Genomic DNA, 15,404 nt, shown 5'->3' with positions numbered 1-15,404 from the left:
CAAGCTGGTTTAACTTTAGCCCAGTGTTTTGCGAACAGATCTGATCATTTTAAGGAACTAAGGCTCTGTGAGTACACACCAGGAAAGTTTTCTTGTACTCGTTTTGTGCTTTTCACGATGTTTCAAGCATTTAAAAATGACTTTTCTTGAGGACTGTTTTGTGGGTACAAGTGTTTTGCCTGTATGCATGTATGTGTTCCACATGTATGCCTGGTGCCCTTGGAGCCCCTGGAACTGGAGTTTTGGTGGGTGTGAGTCACCAGGTGGGTGTTTGGGAACCACCCTCTGCAATATCAACAAGGGCTCTTAACTGCTGAGCTATCTCTCAAGCCTCTAAAAATTAGTTTTACATACACAAAACACAGCCAATGTGTTTGTGTTTTCATTCTTCAGACATTGTGGAGAGAACCGAATTGCTTTCACATAACCAAAGCCATGCTAGCATGTCAAGTAGAGTATGTGCTATGTGGAAACTAGAAACAGCTTTATACGGCGTGAGGAGAACACCAAGGAGATAATTAGTTTTGGAAAGTTTCCGAAATAGAGACCTGAGCAAGGGAAGGGAATGAGCCAGGTGAAGGGCACTCCAGGTGGTAGCACAGCAAACACAAACCTCTGCAACCCTGGCAGAGATGGTGTAGCTATCCCGTGTGTCTGAGTCATTGCCAGGAGGGGCTGGGGCTGGGATGCAGCGAGCGAGGACAGCAGTGGACAGTGAGGCTGGAGAAGGAGCCAGCACACAGTGGGGACTCTGACTGACTGAAGGTGCAGTCCTTGACAGTAAGGTTGCCCTGTTAGCACTGAAACAGACAGGACTGTTGTTACTCATCCAGGCTCCATTGAGGAGAAGCAGGAACAGCAGAGCTAATAGCAATGAGTATCTCCAGGTAACAGTGGGAAAGACTTGTTCCCAGAGGCCAGCATCGGACCCCCATCCCCAGGCAGCCTGAGAACGGACCAATGGCCGGACCACTGAGGGACAGAGCAACCCCCGGGGTAGGAGAGTAGCCCTTATAAAGTCTTCAGGTGGTGCTGTTCTCTTGAGGTCTGCTACAGGAAGTGGCCTCCTAGACACTTGTCTGGCGAGAGATAGGTGTGACCTCTTCCTAGACGCCACCTGTATTTTGAGACACACGGGGGCTGGCATTTTCCCTGCTCAGTGGTGTTTCAGTCGGCTCAGTTGCTTATGTGTATGTTCCCAAGTTAGAGCTGAACCAGCCCTTCAGTAGCCGGCTGCAAGGCTTCTAGCAGTCAGGAGGGGACTAGGTAGCGTTTCCTCCTTGCATGGACCTGGTGGGTGAAGCAGCTCCCACGAGGCCAGCTGCCTCCACTTCCCTTGCAAGGGTCACCTCTGTACCGTGTCTGCAGGAAGTTAAAGGATGACAGCCGGCCAAATGGGGCTGGCTTTAATGGCTCCCCCATGCTATCACAATAAGCCTCCTGCTTTAGAGGGAAGCTGTTAATGTGGGAGGCAGGGCTCAGTAAAATTCAGCCATGACATGCGTCATGCCATGGACGGCAGGTCGATTTTTGCTGACCTGGAAGGCTCACCAACTGTTTCCTTCATTTCTTAAATTTATCCTGGCTTTCCCAAAGCAGGATACTTCGTTTAGTAGGTTGACTTTTCCTGAGAAGAAAAATTAGATTCTGTTGAGGTAAAATGCTGAGCGTGTGGTCTTGCTGACAGCGGAATGTTTCGTTGGTTTCTCTCAAGTTTCAGCTCTGAGCATTGCCCTTTGAATCTCTTCATACATTCTCTGGAGACATTGCAGCTTAAAACATTGGCATGCACTTGGTACAGAGTCATTATATTTGCTCTCATGAGATCTAGAAATATATAATATATATTGCAGATGCTCTTGAGTGTCTGCTTATCTAAAAATGAAGCGCCTAGGTCAGCGCTCCTGATTTACCTTTCTTTAGAGAATAGTGAATCACAATGGTTAATATAAGGCGACTGCTAATTGATTTTTGTTAATTCTAATATGGCTTCTCCATAGGTATATAATGTCTATTTATTTATGTAGGTTCTTCACATATGCTAGGCAAGGGCTCTACCACCAAGCTATACTCCAGCCCAAATAAATTTCATAGCAAATTGGTATTTGATGTGTGTAGGTGTTTTGTCTGCATGTATATCTGTGTACCTCATACATACCTAGTGGCTGCCGAGGCCAGAAGACAGAGTCAGATTTCTTGGGATTGGAGTTAGAGACAGGTGTGAGCCACCATGTGGGTTCTGAGAATCGAATACAACCAGTGCTGTTAACTTCTGAGCCATCTTTCCAGCCCCTTATAGTCAATCATTAGAGCAGTTTTAAGCTTTTAGCAAAATTGAATGGGAGCTACAAACTCCCCAGTCCCCACACATGCATGTTACTCTGATTGGAGGCAGCTTTCTGGGGTTCAGAGGTCCAGTATTGAGACCCTGTCCCTCTCCCCAATTCCCAGGAGCTTAGAAATTCAAAGGTCTTGCTCTCCTGAGTGCACACTGAGGCTGGCTTTAGGGTTGGAAGCCCAGCCTAACCGACTTCCTTCCCAGCTTCCCTTTCTCCCCTGCCCTCTCCTCTCTCATTGGGCTTTTCTGACTTGAACGTCTCCCCATGTATTTCTCCTTTCAGCTTGGTGTTTAGCTTTTCCCTGCAAACAAATTGTCCCTACCAGTGTTGAGACTCAGGAAGGTTGCCAGGGCCTAGCTTTCGACTCCTTAAAAAGGAAAGATGAACCCAAATCGTACGCTGTGCTTCCCAAGTCCCCGACCCTTCACACGCCTGTCTGCTTCCTAAGCTTTGCTCGATTTCCCCAAGGGTCTACAACAGACAGACAATGCTCTCCCGTCCTCCTTCCTTCCCTTCAGTTCCTCCCGCTCACCTCCTTCACTTCTGGGCATGTGCAAAATGTCACCTACAGTGCAGCGAGTCCCACCAGCATGCTGCCTGTGCCTAAGACCACCCCTTTCTTCTAGTAAGCCAGAGTGATTAATTAGAGGCTCATAAGGCTGCAGCATTGGGCAGTTAATCCTAGTGACGACACGGGGATCGGAACAAGCCCCAAATAAGGCCCTTTTGACCCATCCTTCCGAAAACGGAACGTCTTGCATAAGAGTGAATTTATAAGCTGAGCCCCGTGTCTTAAACTCCACTGAGCTCCTCAGCCGACTGACTGCTTTGTCTCCCGTTCTCCCAGCTCTTCTACAAGTGACCTCTCCAACTATGACCATTCTTATCTGAGGCGGAGCCCCGACCGGTGCAGCTCCCAGGGGAGTATGGAAAGCCTGGAGCCTAGTGGTGGATACCCAGCCTGCCATCTCCTTTCTCCTGCCAAGTCCACGAGCAGCATCGACCAGCTCGGCCACCTCCATAACAAAAGAGACTCGGCGTATAGCTCTTTCTCCACAAGTTCTAGCATCCTGGAGTACCCACCCCCTGGTGGCCCTGGCCAAGAACGGTCAGGCTCCATGGACACGATTTCTGCTCGCGGCGGCCTCCTAGAAGGGATGAGGCAAGCAGACATTCGCTATGTCAAGACAGTCTACGATAGTCGGAGGGGAGTATCGTCGGAGTATGAGGTGAGCCCTTCAGCTCTGCTCGGTAGGGATGCCCACGCATCGGCAGGGCTCCAGGGCTGTGCTAAGTGGCATAGTGTTCCCCGGGGCAAGGGGGCCCCATCCCCATCGTGGAGCCAGCAGTACTCAGATACTGCCACTGACAGCCTGGCCCAGAAAGTGGGTGCACCCACGCCCCCTACTCGGAGTGACAGCTATGCTGCCTTCCGGCAGCGCGAGCGTCCCAGCTCCTGGTCCAGCCTCGATCAGAAGAGGTTCTGCCGGCCTCAGACAAACTCCTCAGGCTCCTTGAAAACCCCCCTCATAGAGGAACAGCTGCACACCGTTGTAGAGCGGAGTCCAGAGAGCAGCCCCCCAGTGAAGCCCAAGCACAGTTACACCCAGAAGGCGCAGCCTGGCCAACCCCTCCTGCCCACTGGCATCTACCCGGTACCTTCTCCAGAGCCACACTTTGCCCAGGTGCCTCAGCCTTCCGTGGGTAGTAATGGCACTGTCTACCCTGCCCTGGTCAAAGAGAGTGGATATACGGCTGCTCAGGGAGCCTGTAACAAGGTGGACACCTTGGATGAGAACGGGAACCAAAATGAAGCTAGCAGGCCCGGGTTTGCCTTCTGCCAGCCCCTAGAACATGACTCGGTGACCCCAGTGGAGAGAAATCCAGAACCCACAGCCAAACATGTCTCCTACAAAGTCCATTTTTCTTCAGTGCCTGAAAATGAAGATTCCTCCCTGAAGAAACAGGGCACACCTCTCCGAGGCACCAGCCCATCGTATCCCAGCGAGAGAAAGAACGCCCCTGGCAGCAGGCCGTGTTCTAATCACGTGGGCAGGCCCCCTCAGCCCTGGGAGGGTGACTTACAGGAAGATCACAATGCCAACCTCAGGCAGAAACAGGAGAGGGAAGGCCAAGGGCAGAGCCAGCCAGGCAACTTTGGCAGGACCAAGTCGACCTTCTCATCTCTCCAGAACATTCCAGAGAGCCTAAGAAGACAGAGCAATGTAGAGTTCGGAGGAGATGCCCAGGAGGATTACCCCGGTGGCAGGCCCACCTGTGCCCTCAACACCAACGTGGAAGAGCATGGAAGGAAAGCTGGGCCCGATAGCAGAAGCTACGAGGACAGGTCTGTTTCCTATCCAAGGCCGGAGGGGAAAATGAACACCATAGACTCTTTCCAGGGTGCAGACCCAAGGTATGAAGAGCTCCCGGCCCCAGCACTCCAGCAGACACCCGGCCTGAGCCAGAGGAGACTGAGCTCCTGTAGTGCCTCAGCCCTGCAGTACAGGAAGCCCCACTGTTCGGTACTGGAGAAGGTCTCCAAGATAGAAGAGCGCGAGCAAGGGCGCCACAGACTCCCCAGCGTGGGCAGCTCCTCCTACGGCCTCAACTATAGGCCCAACAGGGCCGGGCCGGCTTCCAGTACTTCTGCCAGTGACTTTGAGGACCCCAAAGCCAGCATCCATTTCTCTGAGGACCCCAAAGCCAGCATCCATTTCTCCGAGGCTGCGGAGCCCCTGCGCAATGGGGAGCCGCCCTTGAGAAACGGGGAGTCCAGGCTCGAAGAGGCTTCCTGGCAGCCCTGCAGCCAGCCGCTGCGGAGGGCTGGGGATGGCCGTGGCCCCCCTGCCCGAGGCGGTGAGCCCCCCAGGCCCGATGCCCGCCTGCTCCGCAGCCAGAGCACCTTCCAGCTCTTCAGCGAGACGGAGAGGGAAGCGCCGTGGCCAGAGGACAGGCCCGGCACCCCCGAGTCGCCCCCGCTGGACGCGTTCTTCAGCCGCGCCTACAGAAACAGCATCAAGGACGCCCAGTCCCGCGTCCTGGGGGCCACCTCGTTTCGTCGCCGAGACCTGGAGCCGGGCACCCCTGCCGCCTCCGCAGCCGCCGCCACCTCGAGGCCCTGGAGGCCCCGTCCCGCCTCTGCGCACGTGGGGATGCGCAGCCCCGAGGCCGCGGCCCCCTCGTCCTCCCCGCACACCCCTCGGGAGCGGCACAGCGTGACCCCGGCCGCCCCCCAGGCTGCTCCCCGCCGCGGTGCCCGCCGGCGCCTCACACCCGAGCAGAAGAAGCGCTCCTACTCGGAGCCCGAGAAGATGAACGAGGTGGGGGTGTCGGAGGAGGCTGAGCCCGCGGCCTGCGGCCCCACGAGGCCGGCGCCGCGCTTCTCGGAGAGCACCGTGGCCGACCGGCGCCGCCTCTTCGAGCGGGACGGCAAGGCCTGCTCCACCCTCAGCCTGTCGGGGCCCGAGCTGAAGCAGTTCCAGCAGAGCGCCCTGGCCGACTACATCCAGCGCAAGACCGGCAAGCGGCCCGCCTCCGCCTGCCCCCCGGAGCCCGGGCCGCGCGAGCGCGCCCAGAGTGCCTACCTTCATGCCGGCCCAGCCACCGCGGCCCCCGACGGCCCTGGCCTGGCCTCAGCCTGCAGCCTGAGCTCTCTGCGGGAGCCCGACGTGCCGCTGTCCCGCCAGGAGCACCCTCACCTGGCCACCAACGCCCCTCACGCGCCCCGAGATCGTAGCAGCTCCTTCGCCAGCGGACGCCTAGGCGGGGAGCGACGGCGCTGGGACCCTCAGCCCCCCAGGCAGCCGCTCAACGGAGCAAATTGCGGACCTAGGGCCACCCAGAGACCGGACAGGACCCCTGGTGGCGGGCCGCCTTCTTGGAGCATGGTGGCCACCAACGCTGGCAAGTCCAAGTCGGCCGAGGATCTGCTGGAACGCTCCGACACCCTGGCGGTCCCTGTGCACGTGAGGTCCAGGTCGTCCCCCACCTCGGACAAGAAAGGCCAGGTAGGTGCAGCCGGCCCTCCAACTCTTGGCATCTTTAGGGGGTAGGGGGGCTCACCTATATTCAGGGGTTTTTTTTCTTTTAGATGTAGGAATCTTCTGATCCGTAGTCAGACGCGTTATCCATTGCGCCACTGTTTCTTTCCTGCAATTTTCTCAGGCTACCTTACTCGATTTCCCTACAGATAGATATAGATACAGATATAGATATATAGTTCTTTTTTAGATATATAGTAGTTTTATGGTTGTTTGTGGTACTGGCAGTTGAACACTGCATGCCAAGCCAAGAACTGTAACCACGGAGCTATACCCACCCAGCCTCTTCTACTTTTTCTTAAGAGATAGGGTCTCACTAAGTTGTCTAGGCTGGCCTTGAACTTTTCAGTCCCATCAGTCTCAGAAAACCTTTGCCACCGGGTCTGTTTTTTTCTTATTTCATGTAGGTCTGTGCATATGTGTAAGATTTTAGGAAGCAGCCCATCTGCCGGTGTACTGAAACTCGTGTGCTACACACACCCACTCAGACACATCCTGTGAGAGTCAGTGCTGTGTCCCTCTGGGTAGTTTCTGCCCAGAACTGTCCAGGAGTATTCTCTCCCACTTAAAAAAAAAAAAATCCGTAGAGGCAATCAAAGTTGGCTGTGCTTCTTTCTTCCCTACAGGTAAAATCCATGGGAACATAGGAACAAGATTTTTCAGCTGATTTTACAGCAGTAGTTTACTACATAGAAGTCCAAACAGTTTGTTCTTCTCTCCCAGTACTGCAAAGACTATATGATTATTAAAAAAAAAATCCAGGTGTGGTAGCAAACACTTTTATTACCAGCACTCAAGAGGCAGATGTATCTCTGTGAGTTCAAGTCTAGCCTGATCTACATAATGGATTTTAGGATAGCCAAGGCTATGTAATGAGACCCTGTCTCAAAAAACCAAAAAGATAAAAAAAATAGACAAAAAATAATCTTCCTTGTGTTTAAATGTCATTATTCTGCCTTGGGGAACTGGCTGGATGACTGAATGCTTTGTGGCCTGTTCCCTGCACTCCCCAATATTTCATAAGCTGGTCACTTGGACATAGACGTCAAGTGAACTTTTAGTTTGTTTTGGAGAAGTGGTAAGGTTTCTTCAAGTCCCAATCAAGTACTCTGTGTTATTTGCGAAACTGTTTTTAGAAAGGTAACTGAACACAGAACAGCACGTAGGTGTTCCTCTAGTGAGGGGCACCACCCGTAATTGTTAATGGAGGACTAAGCAGCCGCAGCCGAGGGGGAGCACACAGGATGAGAGACCTGCTTTGTGCTGCTCCGAGTCAGCGCTCATTCCTGAGCTGCTTCCCGGCCCAGCAGCTAGTCCCGGCCTGACTAGGGATGCGTGGGGTAACTTCGTGCATGCTCTTCATCTTTAACCTTATTTGAACTTAAAACGGAGCAAGGGGCCTTAGGATATAGCTTGGCAAGAGAAGGCCAGCAGGTACAAGGCCCTGGTTGGTCAACACTGGAAGGGGGGGGGCAGAGAAAAGAAACAAAATTATTCTTACTGCATAATACTTGGGTTATAGAGTCAAGGTGAATTATGATTTTTATAGCTATGTACGTTTTTAGTAAAGGTTCAGTTAATAAAGGATTTTTCTTCTAGCTTCAGTGAACTCAAGCAAGGTGAGTAACCGAATACATACAGACTGAGTTAAAACCAAGGCTCTGTGGAGTTTAATTCTGGCACTGAGTTTATGACACTTGGAAAACCCGATTTGTTCTTACTAATCAGATGCTGGTGTGGAAGATTTTATAACCTTTAGTGTGTGTGTGAGTGTGCATTTCTGCGTGCTCACATACTGGGGAATTAAACAACTCTATTAACATCTGACAGCCCTCAGAATTCTGTCAGTCGGGTACTTTCTGTCCCCAAAACAAGTCATCATGAAACCAGTTCCCTTGACTTCTGTGGTGATGATCCAGAGGCCTGAAATAATAACGCAGAGGCCACTGTGTTGAACTGTAAATAGCCTGAGAGCTACTTGAAAACTGGACAAGAAGGGGCCCGCTCCCTCCTTCCTTGGTATTTTCTCTGAAACATAGAACACCCATTCCCTTTTCTTCCTGCATTCCTCTTCATTTGAAGAGAGCAGCTGCAGCACCAGTGACTGCTACAGATGGAGCCTCCCTCTCATTAGACTCTCGCTCCTTCCCACTGACATCAGCGAGACCTTGGCCAACACCAGCATCTTAGTGCTGGGCCCTGCAGAGCTGCAACAACAGCCAGGCAGAATCTTACATGTCTTCACTGCGTAGGTTAAAATACAGCAGTCTCTCAGGGCTGGTTAAGAGCACTTACTGCAAAGATGGGGCTTCAGGACTCAGCAGCCGCATGACAGCTCCCTGCCGTCTGTAACTCCAGTTCCAGGGTACCCAACACCTTCTGGCCTCTACAGACACCATATATTCAGTAGTGCACAGGCATACGTGCAGACAAAACCCTTACACATACAAAAAATTAAAATCTTTAAAATATAGAGGAGCCTATTTTTAAAATAAACTCTGGTTAACTTAGTTCTGAGGCAGGGGCTTCTCTGGTCCATCTGGACTGCATCTTCAAAGCCCTCCACCTTCGTGGTGAGGTGGGGTGACACTCAGTAAGTTGCCGAGGACCTTAGTGGCTCACACCGTAATGTTGGTTGTAGGCTTGATTCTTTGGGATAGCCAGTAAGTCGTTTGTAGCAGCAGATAGTAAGCACCATTGAGACCTGAGCATAATTAAGAGACTTGACTTTCTGTGAGTTGTAGAATCACAGATAACCAACACTGATCGAGTTTTTACTCTGTGCCAGTCATTGTATGTTGTGTAACTGTAAAGTTAGTCTTTGTCTGTGCAGCGAGGTTGATACTATTACTGTTACATTAAAGAGAGGTAACTGGTGCCTAGAAAGAGTTCAAAATCCGCCCACGGTAGCAGAGAATCATGTTTGAGCAACACTGCCTTGCTCTAGTCTTAAAGTCATTAAGCCATGCTGTTTCCTTGAATAAACAGACTGGCATGCGGAAAAGATGGCAAGACATCTTCTGTCTGAGAACATCAGGTGGTAAAGTGATTCCATTTGAGTATTTATCAGTTATTACTTACATTAAAAAATCTAATTTCCCATGTGGATTCCTAATTCATTTTAGTAGATATTAGAAACTAATATCCTAAAGCAGAAAACTATTGCAATCTCTGTATTTTGGTAGTCACAGATATTAAACTTGGAACCCCTCAAGAAGAGTCAGGATTGGGATTTTATCCACTTCAGGTTACAGTCTTGGGTGTGCTGAGAGCTAGCAGATTGGTTTAGATTCCCTTGCTTTTGTTTGGTTGAACTCACAGAGCTCTGTCTGCCTCTTTAAGTCGGTTCTGAAATAATTACCTGTAGTAATAGGAGGAGCGGCGGCGGGGCTACGTCCCCAAAACCCCAGCCGCCTGCCCGGCTAGCTTATGCCCTGAAATAATTACACGGACACTGTATTCATTTAAAGACTGCTTTGGCCCATTCCTATCTAGCCTCTTCTAGGCTAACTCTCGCACCTGAGAGGAGAGCTGTGGAGTCTGAGCTCACTTCCTCTTCCTCCCAGCGTTTTGTTCTGTCTACTCCTCCCACCTATCTTCTAACCAATGAAATGGGCCGAGGCAGTTCCTTTTTATTTAACCAATGACCTTCCTCCATCAATTACCAAAAATTAGTTGTTTACCAGGTTAGTATCTTGTCTGTGGCTGTGTTCTTCTACAGCCAGTGCTTTTCTCTGTTGCCCTCATCCATTCTTTACACATACCAGTTTATAGAAAGTCAAGATTCTCTGACAGTGAAAACACACGAGGACATCCACCTCGGGTAAATACTAGGCTGGGAAGACATTTTCCTTCCCTCTGTCCAAATGATATTTGGGGATATGGCTCAGTGGCAAAGAGCTTGCCTGGCGTGTTCAAGGCCCAGTGCTTTGAGGGAGGGGTATCTTGATTACCAGGAAGGTTGATAAATTCTCTCATAGCTGATTATTGGATTTAGCGCCACCCCCCTTGGGAATGCATACCCACATAAACATCCTTTCCAGGGCCAAATCAGGAGGTTATCTTCTTTCACGTACCGCAACCCCAAGGACGTAATTGAATGTGAAGATATGATTAACTTTACTGTGCCAGGAGCTCACATGGATTCTAGGCACTTCAGCTTAACTGTTGGCAAAAACTGGCTCAGGGAGGGTGGTAGGTGAGGCTTAAAGGACTGTAGGGGTCCTGAAAACAGGAGCTTCTGTCCTGCAGCGATAATGCGTCAGTGCGTGGACTTCATCTGCAAATGCTTAGACCTGTTCGCATCTACCAGCTGCATTTAACGCATTTCAATTCCACAGAAAGATCTTGGGCTTTGAAGAGGGCTTGAATCCTAGTTCCTCTGTTGGTTCCACTGTAAGCAGTATTTCTGAGCTGTAGTCACATACTTGATCATGTATGTACATGTGTACTTATGCATGCACATATGCATGCAAATTTTAATGGAAATGTCAAATAGATAATATTTTATGTAAAATCTTTAACACAGTGTCTGGCACACAGTAATATACCTGATAAGGGTAAGGTGCAGTTATTAACGTCTGGGCATTTGCTTCTTCTGCCTGTGACCTTGGACTTTCTGGGAGCAGCAGTGGAGGGGAGAGACAGTACTGAGAATTGAGCCTAGGTCCTCATGCATGCTAGGCAAGCATTCTACCATTGGACTATATCTCCATCCAATCTTTTGACTGTTTGGTTTACACGTGTATGTGTTTGCAGGACATGTGTACATGTGTGTTTGTGTGTGCGTGCGTGGAGGCCTAAGGTTGACATTGAAAATCTTTCTATGATTTTTGTTTTTTTCTGGGCTGGTGGTAGTGAGACAGCATCTGGGTCTCTCAGTTGAACTCAGAGCTCATGAGTGTAACTAATCTAGCTAGCCAACTTGCTCTGGGGACCCCCTGTCTCTGGAGTGCTAGATCTCAGGTAGTCCACTATGACCGCCAGCATTTATGTGAGTTCTAAGAATTGGACTCCAGCTCCTACTAAGCACTATGTCCACTTGTTAGCTCCCTAGCCAGCAACATTTGAGTCTTAATTGACTATGAGTTTCCTCTTCCACCCAGTCAAAGTCATGGATAAGGAAGTAAAAGGCAGTTATCCCATTAGACGAGTTAATAGTGAATAAGTTACTAAAATTAGGTTCAGAGTGTAATGTCCCGTTACTGTAAATAATAGAGAACTGATTACATTATCGTCCATAGCAACAGTCTCCTCTTCACCATGACCAGATCGCATGGGATGGATTTTACACCATCAGTGTTGAAGTATTAACCCTTCCAAGACACCAACATCTACTCACGTAAAAATAAAAACTACCCTGAGAGTACTGATCTCCACAATGGGGAGACTTGGGGGAGTTTACTGTTGCCCAGTTACAAATTAGATTCCTATTCAGAATACTTGAAAGTTTGCAAAATTGTAACTTTCCCCGTTGTCTTTCCTATTTCCCATCACCCCTTGTTTCCATTTCAAAAGTTTGCCCCATTGAATTTATGTCATTATCATCATAATTAAGTATTGCAGCAATTGTGAGCTCCAAAATAACCCTTATCAGACGCCTCTTCCTTGACAGAGGTTCTTGGGGGGGGGGGATGCCTGCAGCAATCAGAGGAGGTTCTCACATTGACTCCCACTTCTGACCTTGGGCCTGTCTCCTCCCCAGTGCCCGCTGTCAGCAATCTTCCGGGAGCTCTGAGGAGTCAACGGGAGCATCCGTACCGCAGGAGGTCAGGATGCAGGTTCCTGCTCTTTCCTTCCTGCACTCAGTGTTGCTCTTTCTTGTGCTTCCAGGATGTGCTGCTGAGGGACGACAGTAGCTTTGGTTTTGTGAAGGACCCATGTTGTTTGGCTGGCCCTGGATCTAGGTATGTATGTGTGTGTGGCAATAGAGGGTGAGAGGTCCGAACCCTGTGCACTGTGGGAATGTAAGGTGGTGGCAGTACAGAAAGAGCTTGGAGGTTCCTAAAAGCGTTACAAACGGAGCTAGCATCGGATCCAACAGTAGCAGTCCCGAGCATATATCCAGAGAATGGAAAGCCGAGTCAGAGAGGCTCGCACGCGAAGTTCATAGCGACACTGTTTACTATTGACAGTAGTCAGAGATCGTCAAGGACTCAAGTCTCCGTCGGGGAATGGCTGTGTAAACAGATCGTGGTGGAGACAGCGAGAAGAAATCTGTCATATATGAACCTGGATTATGTTAGCTAAATGAACGAAGGTGCTTTGTTTTTACCCTAAAATCCTTTCTGAGAAACAGAAACAGTCACTGTGAAGAAGCTCAACCAAATGAAACATTTAACTTAAATCCTGCTTCCAAAGGGACTTAATGTTAGTATGGTGAGCGAGGCCAAACAAACTAAAAGAGGCTAAGTTTTGAATTGTCTTCTTACTGGGTATTGTATCATTTTGTGTTTATGATGTATGTCTAGAGGCTTTTAAAGGGGACATCATAAACACAGACTAATACAACACCCATTAAGCAGCCAGTCTAATTCTTAGACACTCACCGTATTAACATTAAATTTCTGAAAGCAGGCGAGGTGGCCCCTAGAGGATGCTAAGTCTTGTTTGTTTGTTTGTTTTGAAAAATTCTCTCCCTATAGTCTAGGAATTTGCTAGCTACCCCAAAAAGCTTGCCTGGAACTTTGAATCCTGCCTCAGTCTCCTTAGTGCTGGGAGCTATAGGTGTAAACCCACACCCAGCTACGATGCTAAATGTAAAACAGCTCCTGTCCTCCAGTCTGGACAATGACTGGGCAGAAGACACACCTTTCTTTTCGTCAGACCTGCACCGACAGGGCACCTTCTGCTAGGTGCTAGGGATGCCAAACTTCCCGAACAGAAGGAAGACGCATACGCAGAGGAGCTGCCTCGGTCCACTAGATGTGCAGAACAGCCCAGGGGTGTAGCAGGGTCCCTGGAGAAGGTCTGTCATGGGGATGGAGAGAGGCTACATCTGAGCAGGAGAAGCTCCGAGAAGCTCTTCACTCAGGCATCCGTACCTAACAAAAGTAAAGGCACGCGCATGGCTGTGATTCTCCGGCCAACTGCTGCGGGGATGTATGAGAGAGCCGCAGCTCCATCCGGGGTCTCAGGTGGGCTAAATGAAAGATGTCATCTCCTCCCCAGGTTCCCTGCCACAGCCAGCTGGGAACTGCAGATACAGAACTCACAAATGACAGGGTTTGCTAGAGCTTGTCTTCTTAATCCACACATTAGCTGCCACATCACAGGTCCAGGGTGCAGTACTCCAGACTTTCTCCCTTCTCCTCCCCTGTACTCTCTCCTCTCCTCACCTCTTCCCTCCACCTCTGTACACACGTGTGTGGTTGTGTGTGTGTGTGTCTGTCTGTCTGTCTCCGATTTCAGTAGCAAAGGTGGCAGTTGTTGGTTGTTGGGTTTCCTTGGTGACTACAGACACTTGCTCTAGGCACCATGTAGGGACTTGCTCACTGTTAGTCTCCTGCAGAGAATTAGCTCCTTAGGGGGCATCTCCCTCCTTTTTATTGATTTATCCCTCTTTGTCGTAGGAAATGAGGGTACTAAGAGACTTAGAGAACAGAGAATGCTATAATCAAAGCTTCAGACTCAGAAGCCACATGTGTGTCCTGGAGGAGCCTGGGCTGTGCGGGAGGGTTAGTAAAAGAAGGGCCGCACTGGTACTGCCTGAGGGAGCTCTGGCTGTCTGCCCTGTTTAACTTGGTTCAGGAAGAGTATTCGGCTTCTGGGGTGAGGGCCTCACCCTGTTTCTGACACTCGGTGTTTGCCCTTTGTGTAGAGCTCTAACCCTTGGTCTGTGCCTCGTTCCAGGTCTGCCAATTGCTCAGACAGAGGCCAGAACGAGCCGGCGTTGCCCCTACACCATCCTACCCCTTGCTGGAATGGCTCAGGCTGCAAATCCACTGTTGGTTCCTCAGCCCCTACTGAATGTTCTGGAATCCCAGACCACCCGAAACAGCTTAGAACACCTTGCTCTAGGCCACTTTCAGCAGGAATGCAAGGCCACTTTCTAGATGCCAGAGCTGCCTCCGTAGCCCCACCCAGCTCCCCTCTGCCACCACCTGTCCCCTCCAGTTCCCGGTCACAGCTTACCATCGATCAGCAGACCGAAAGGAGCGGTCAGCCTGGACGACAGCCACTTCCGCCCTCTGCCCCTGCAGTGACCCACAGAAACGATGGCCAGAGTCTGACCCAGCCTCCCATCCCAAAATACCATGAGCTCAGTAGCCCAGAGCATGGGCTGGAAGAGGGGATGTGGAAGAGGGCCTCCCTGCCTCAGCGCCCCCCTCCATCTTGGACAAAGTGGGCCCCTGCAGTCAGGGAAGATGACCTTTCAGAGGACGCCTCGGCGCCTGGGTTTGCAGACCTGAAGCACTATAAAAACCAGAGTCTGCCAAGCTCCTGCAGCACTGTGGACCCAGACACTCCAGGGAGGATCTCTCTCCGGATATCCGAGTCAGCCCTGCAGGCTTCCCCACCACCCCGGGGGGACTATGAGGACGAAGTATTTGTGAAGGACTTGCACCCCAGGGCTACTTCAAGCCCCACATTTGAAGCTCTTCCCCCACCTCCACCTCTACCTCCTCCACTGAGCCAGGAAACCCTAGTGAACAGCTCAGAGGACTTTCCTCCACCTCCTCCCCAAGTCATGTATGAGGCAGTGCTGGACAGTGAAGCATACAAGGAAGCCGGCAGCAGGTGAGTGCGCAGCCGCTCCAGGCCAGCCTTTGAACAGGGTGGGGTGTCGTCCTTCATTCACAGGTGTCCACAGCCAGGGTGCCCAGGGAGCCCCATTCTTTATGCTGGCTCATCTCATGAAGCCAGCACCACCATCCGTTTGCTTGCCTTGCGGGGCTAATGTGTATTGAGAAGTGAGGCTTTCAAGAGCCAAGACCCAACTCCTCTTGCCTGACTGAGTTTGGATCAGTTAAAGAAATAAAAATTAGAATTCAGAAACACAGTTTTATTGCTGGCAGGACAG

General features: G+C 50.6%; 1 protein-coding gene across 7 annotated transcripts in view; it reads left to right on the top strand.

The window, feature by feature from the left end:
- Shroom3 (shroom family member 3) overlaps window positions 1-15,404 on the top strand; it is a 280,782-nt gene that overhangs the window by 252,936 nt on the left and 12,442 nt on the right. For all 7 annotated transcript variants that reach the window (XM_075944415.1, XM_075944414.1, XM_075944419.1 and 4 more), the window contains 3 exons: window positions 3,187-6,349; window positions 12,215-12,288; window positions 14,234-15,121. In XM_075944415.1, coding sequence (XP_075800530.1) covers window positions 3,187-6,349; window positions 12,215-12,288; window positions 14,234-15,121 — 4,125 coding nt within the window. The remainder of the gene's footprint in view (window positions 1-3,186; window positions 6,350-12,214; window positions 12,289-14,233; window positions 15,122-15,404) is intronic.

Source organism: Microtus pennsylvanicus, chromosome 12 (assembly GCF_037038515.1).
Source record: "Microtus pennsylvanicus isolate mMicPen1 chromosome 12, mMicPen1.hap1, whole genome shotgun sequence".
NCBI lineage: Eukaryota > Metazoa > Chordata > Mammalia > Rodentia > Cricetidae > Microtus > Microtus pennsylvanicus.
Note: the sequence above shows the minus strand (reverse complement) of the source record. Positions and strands in the feature narration are given on the sequence as shown.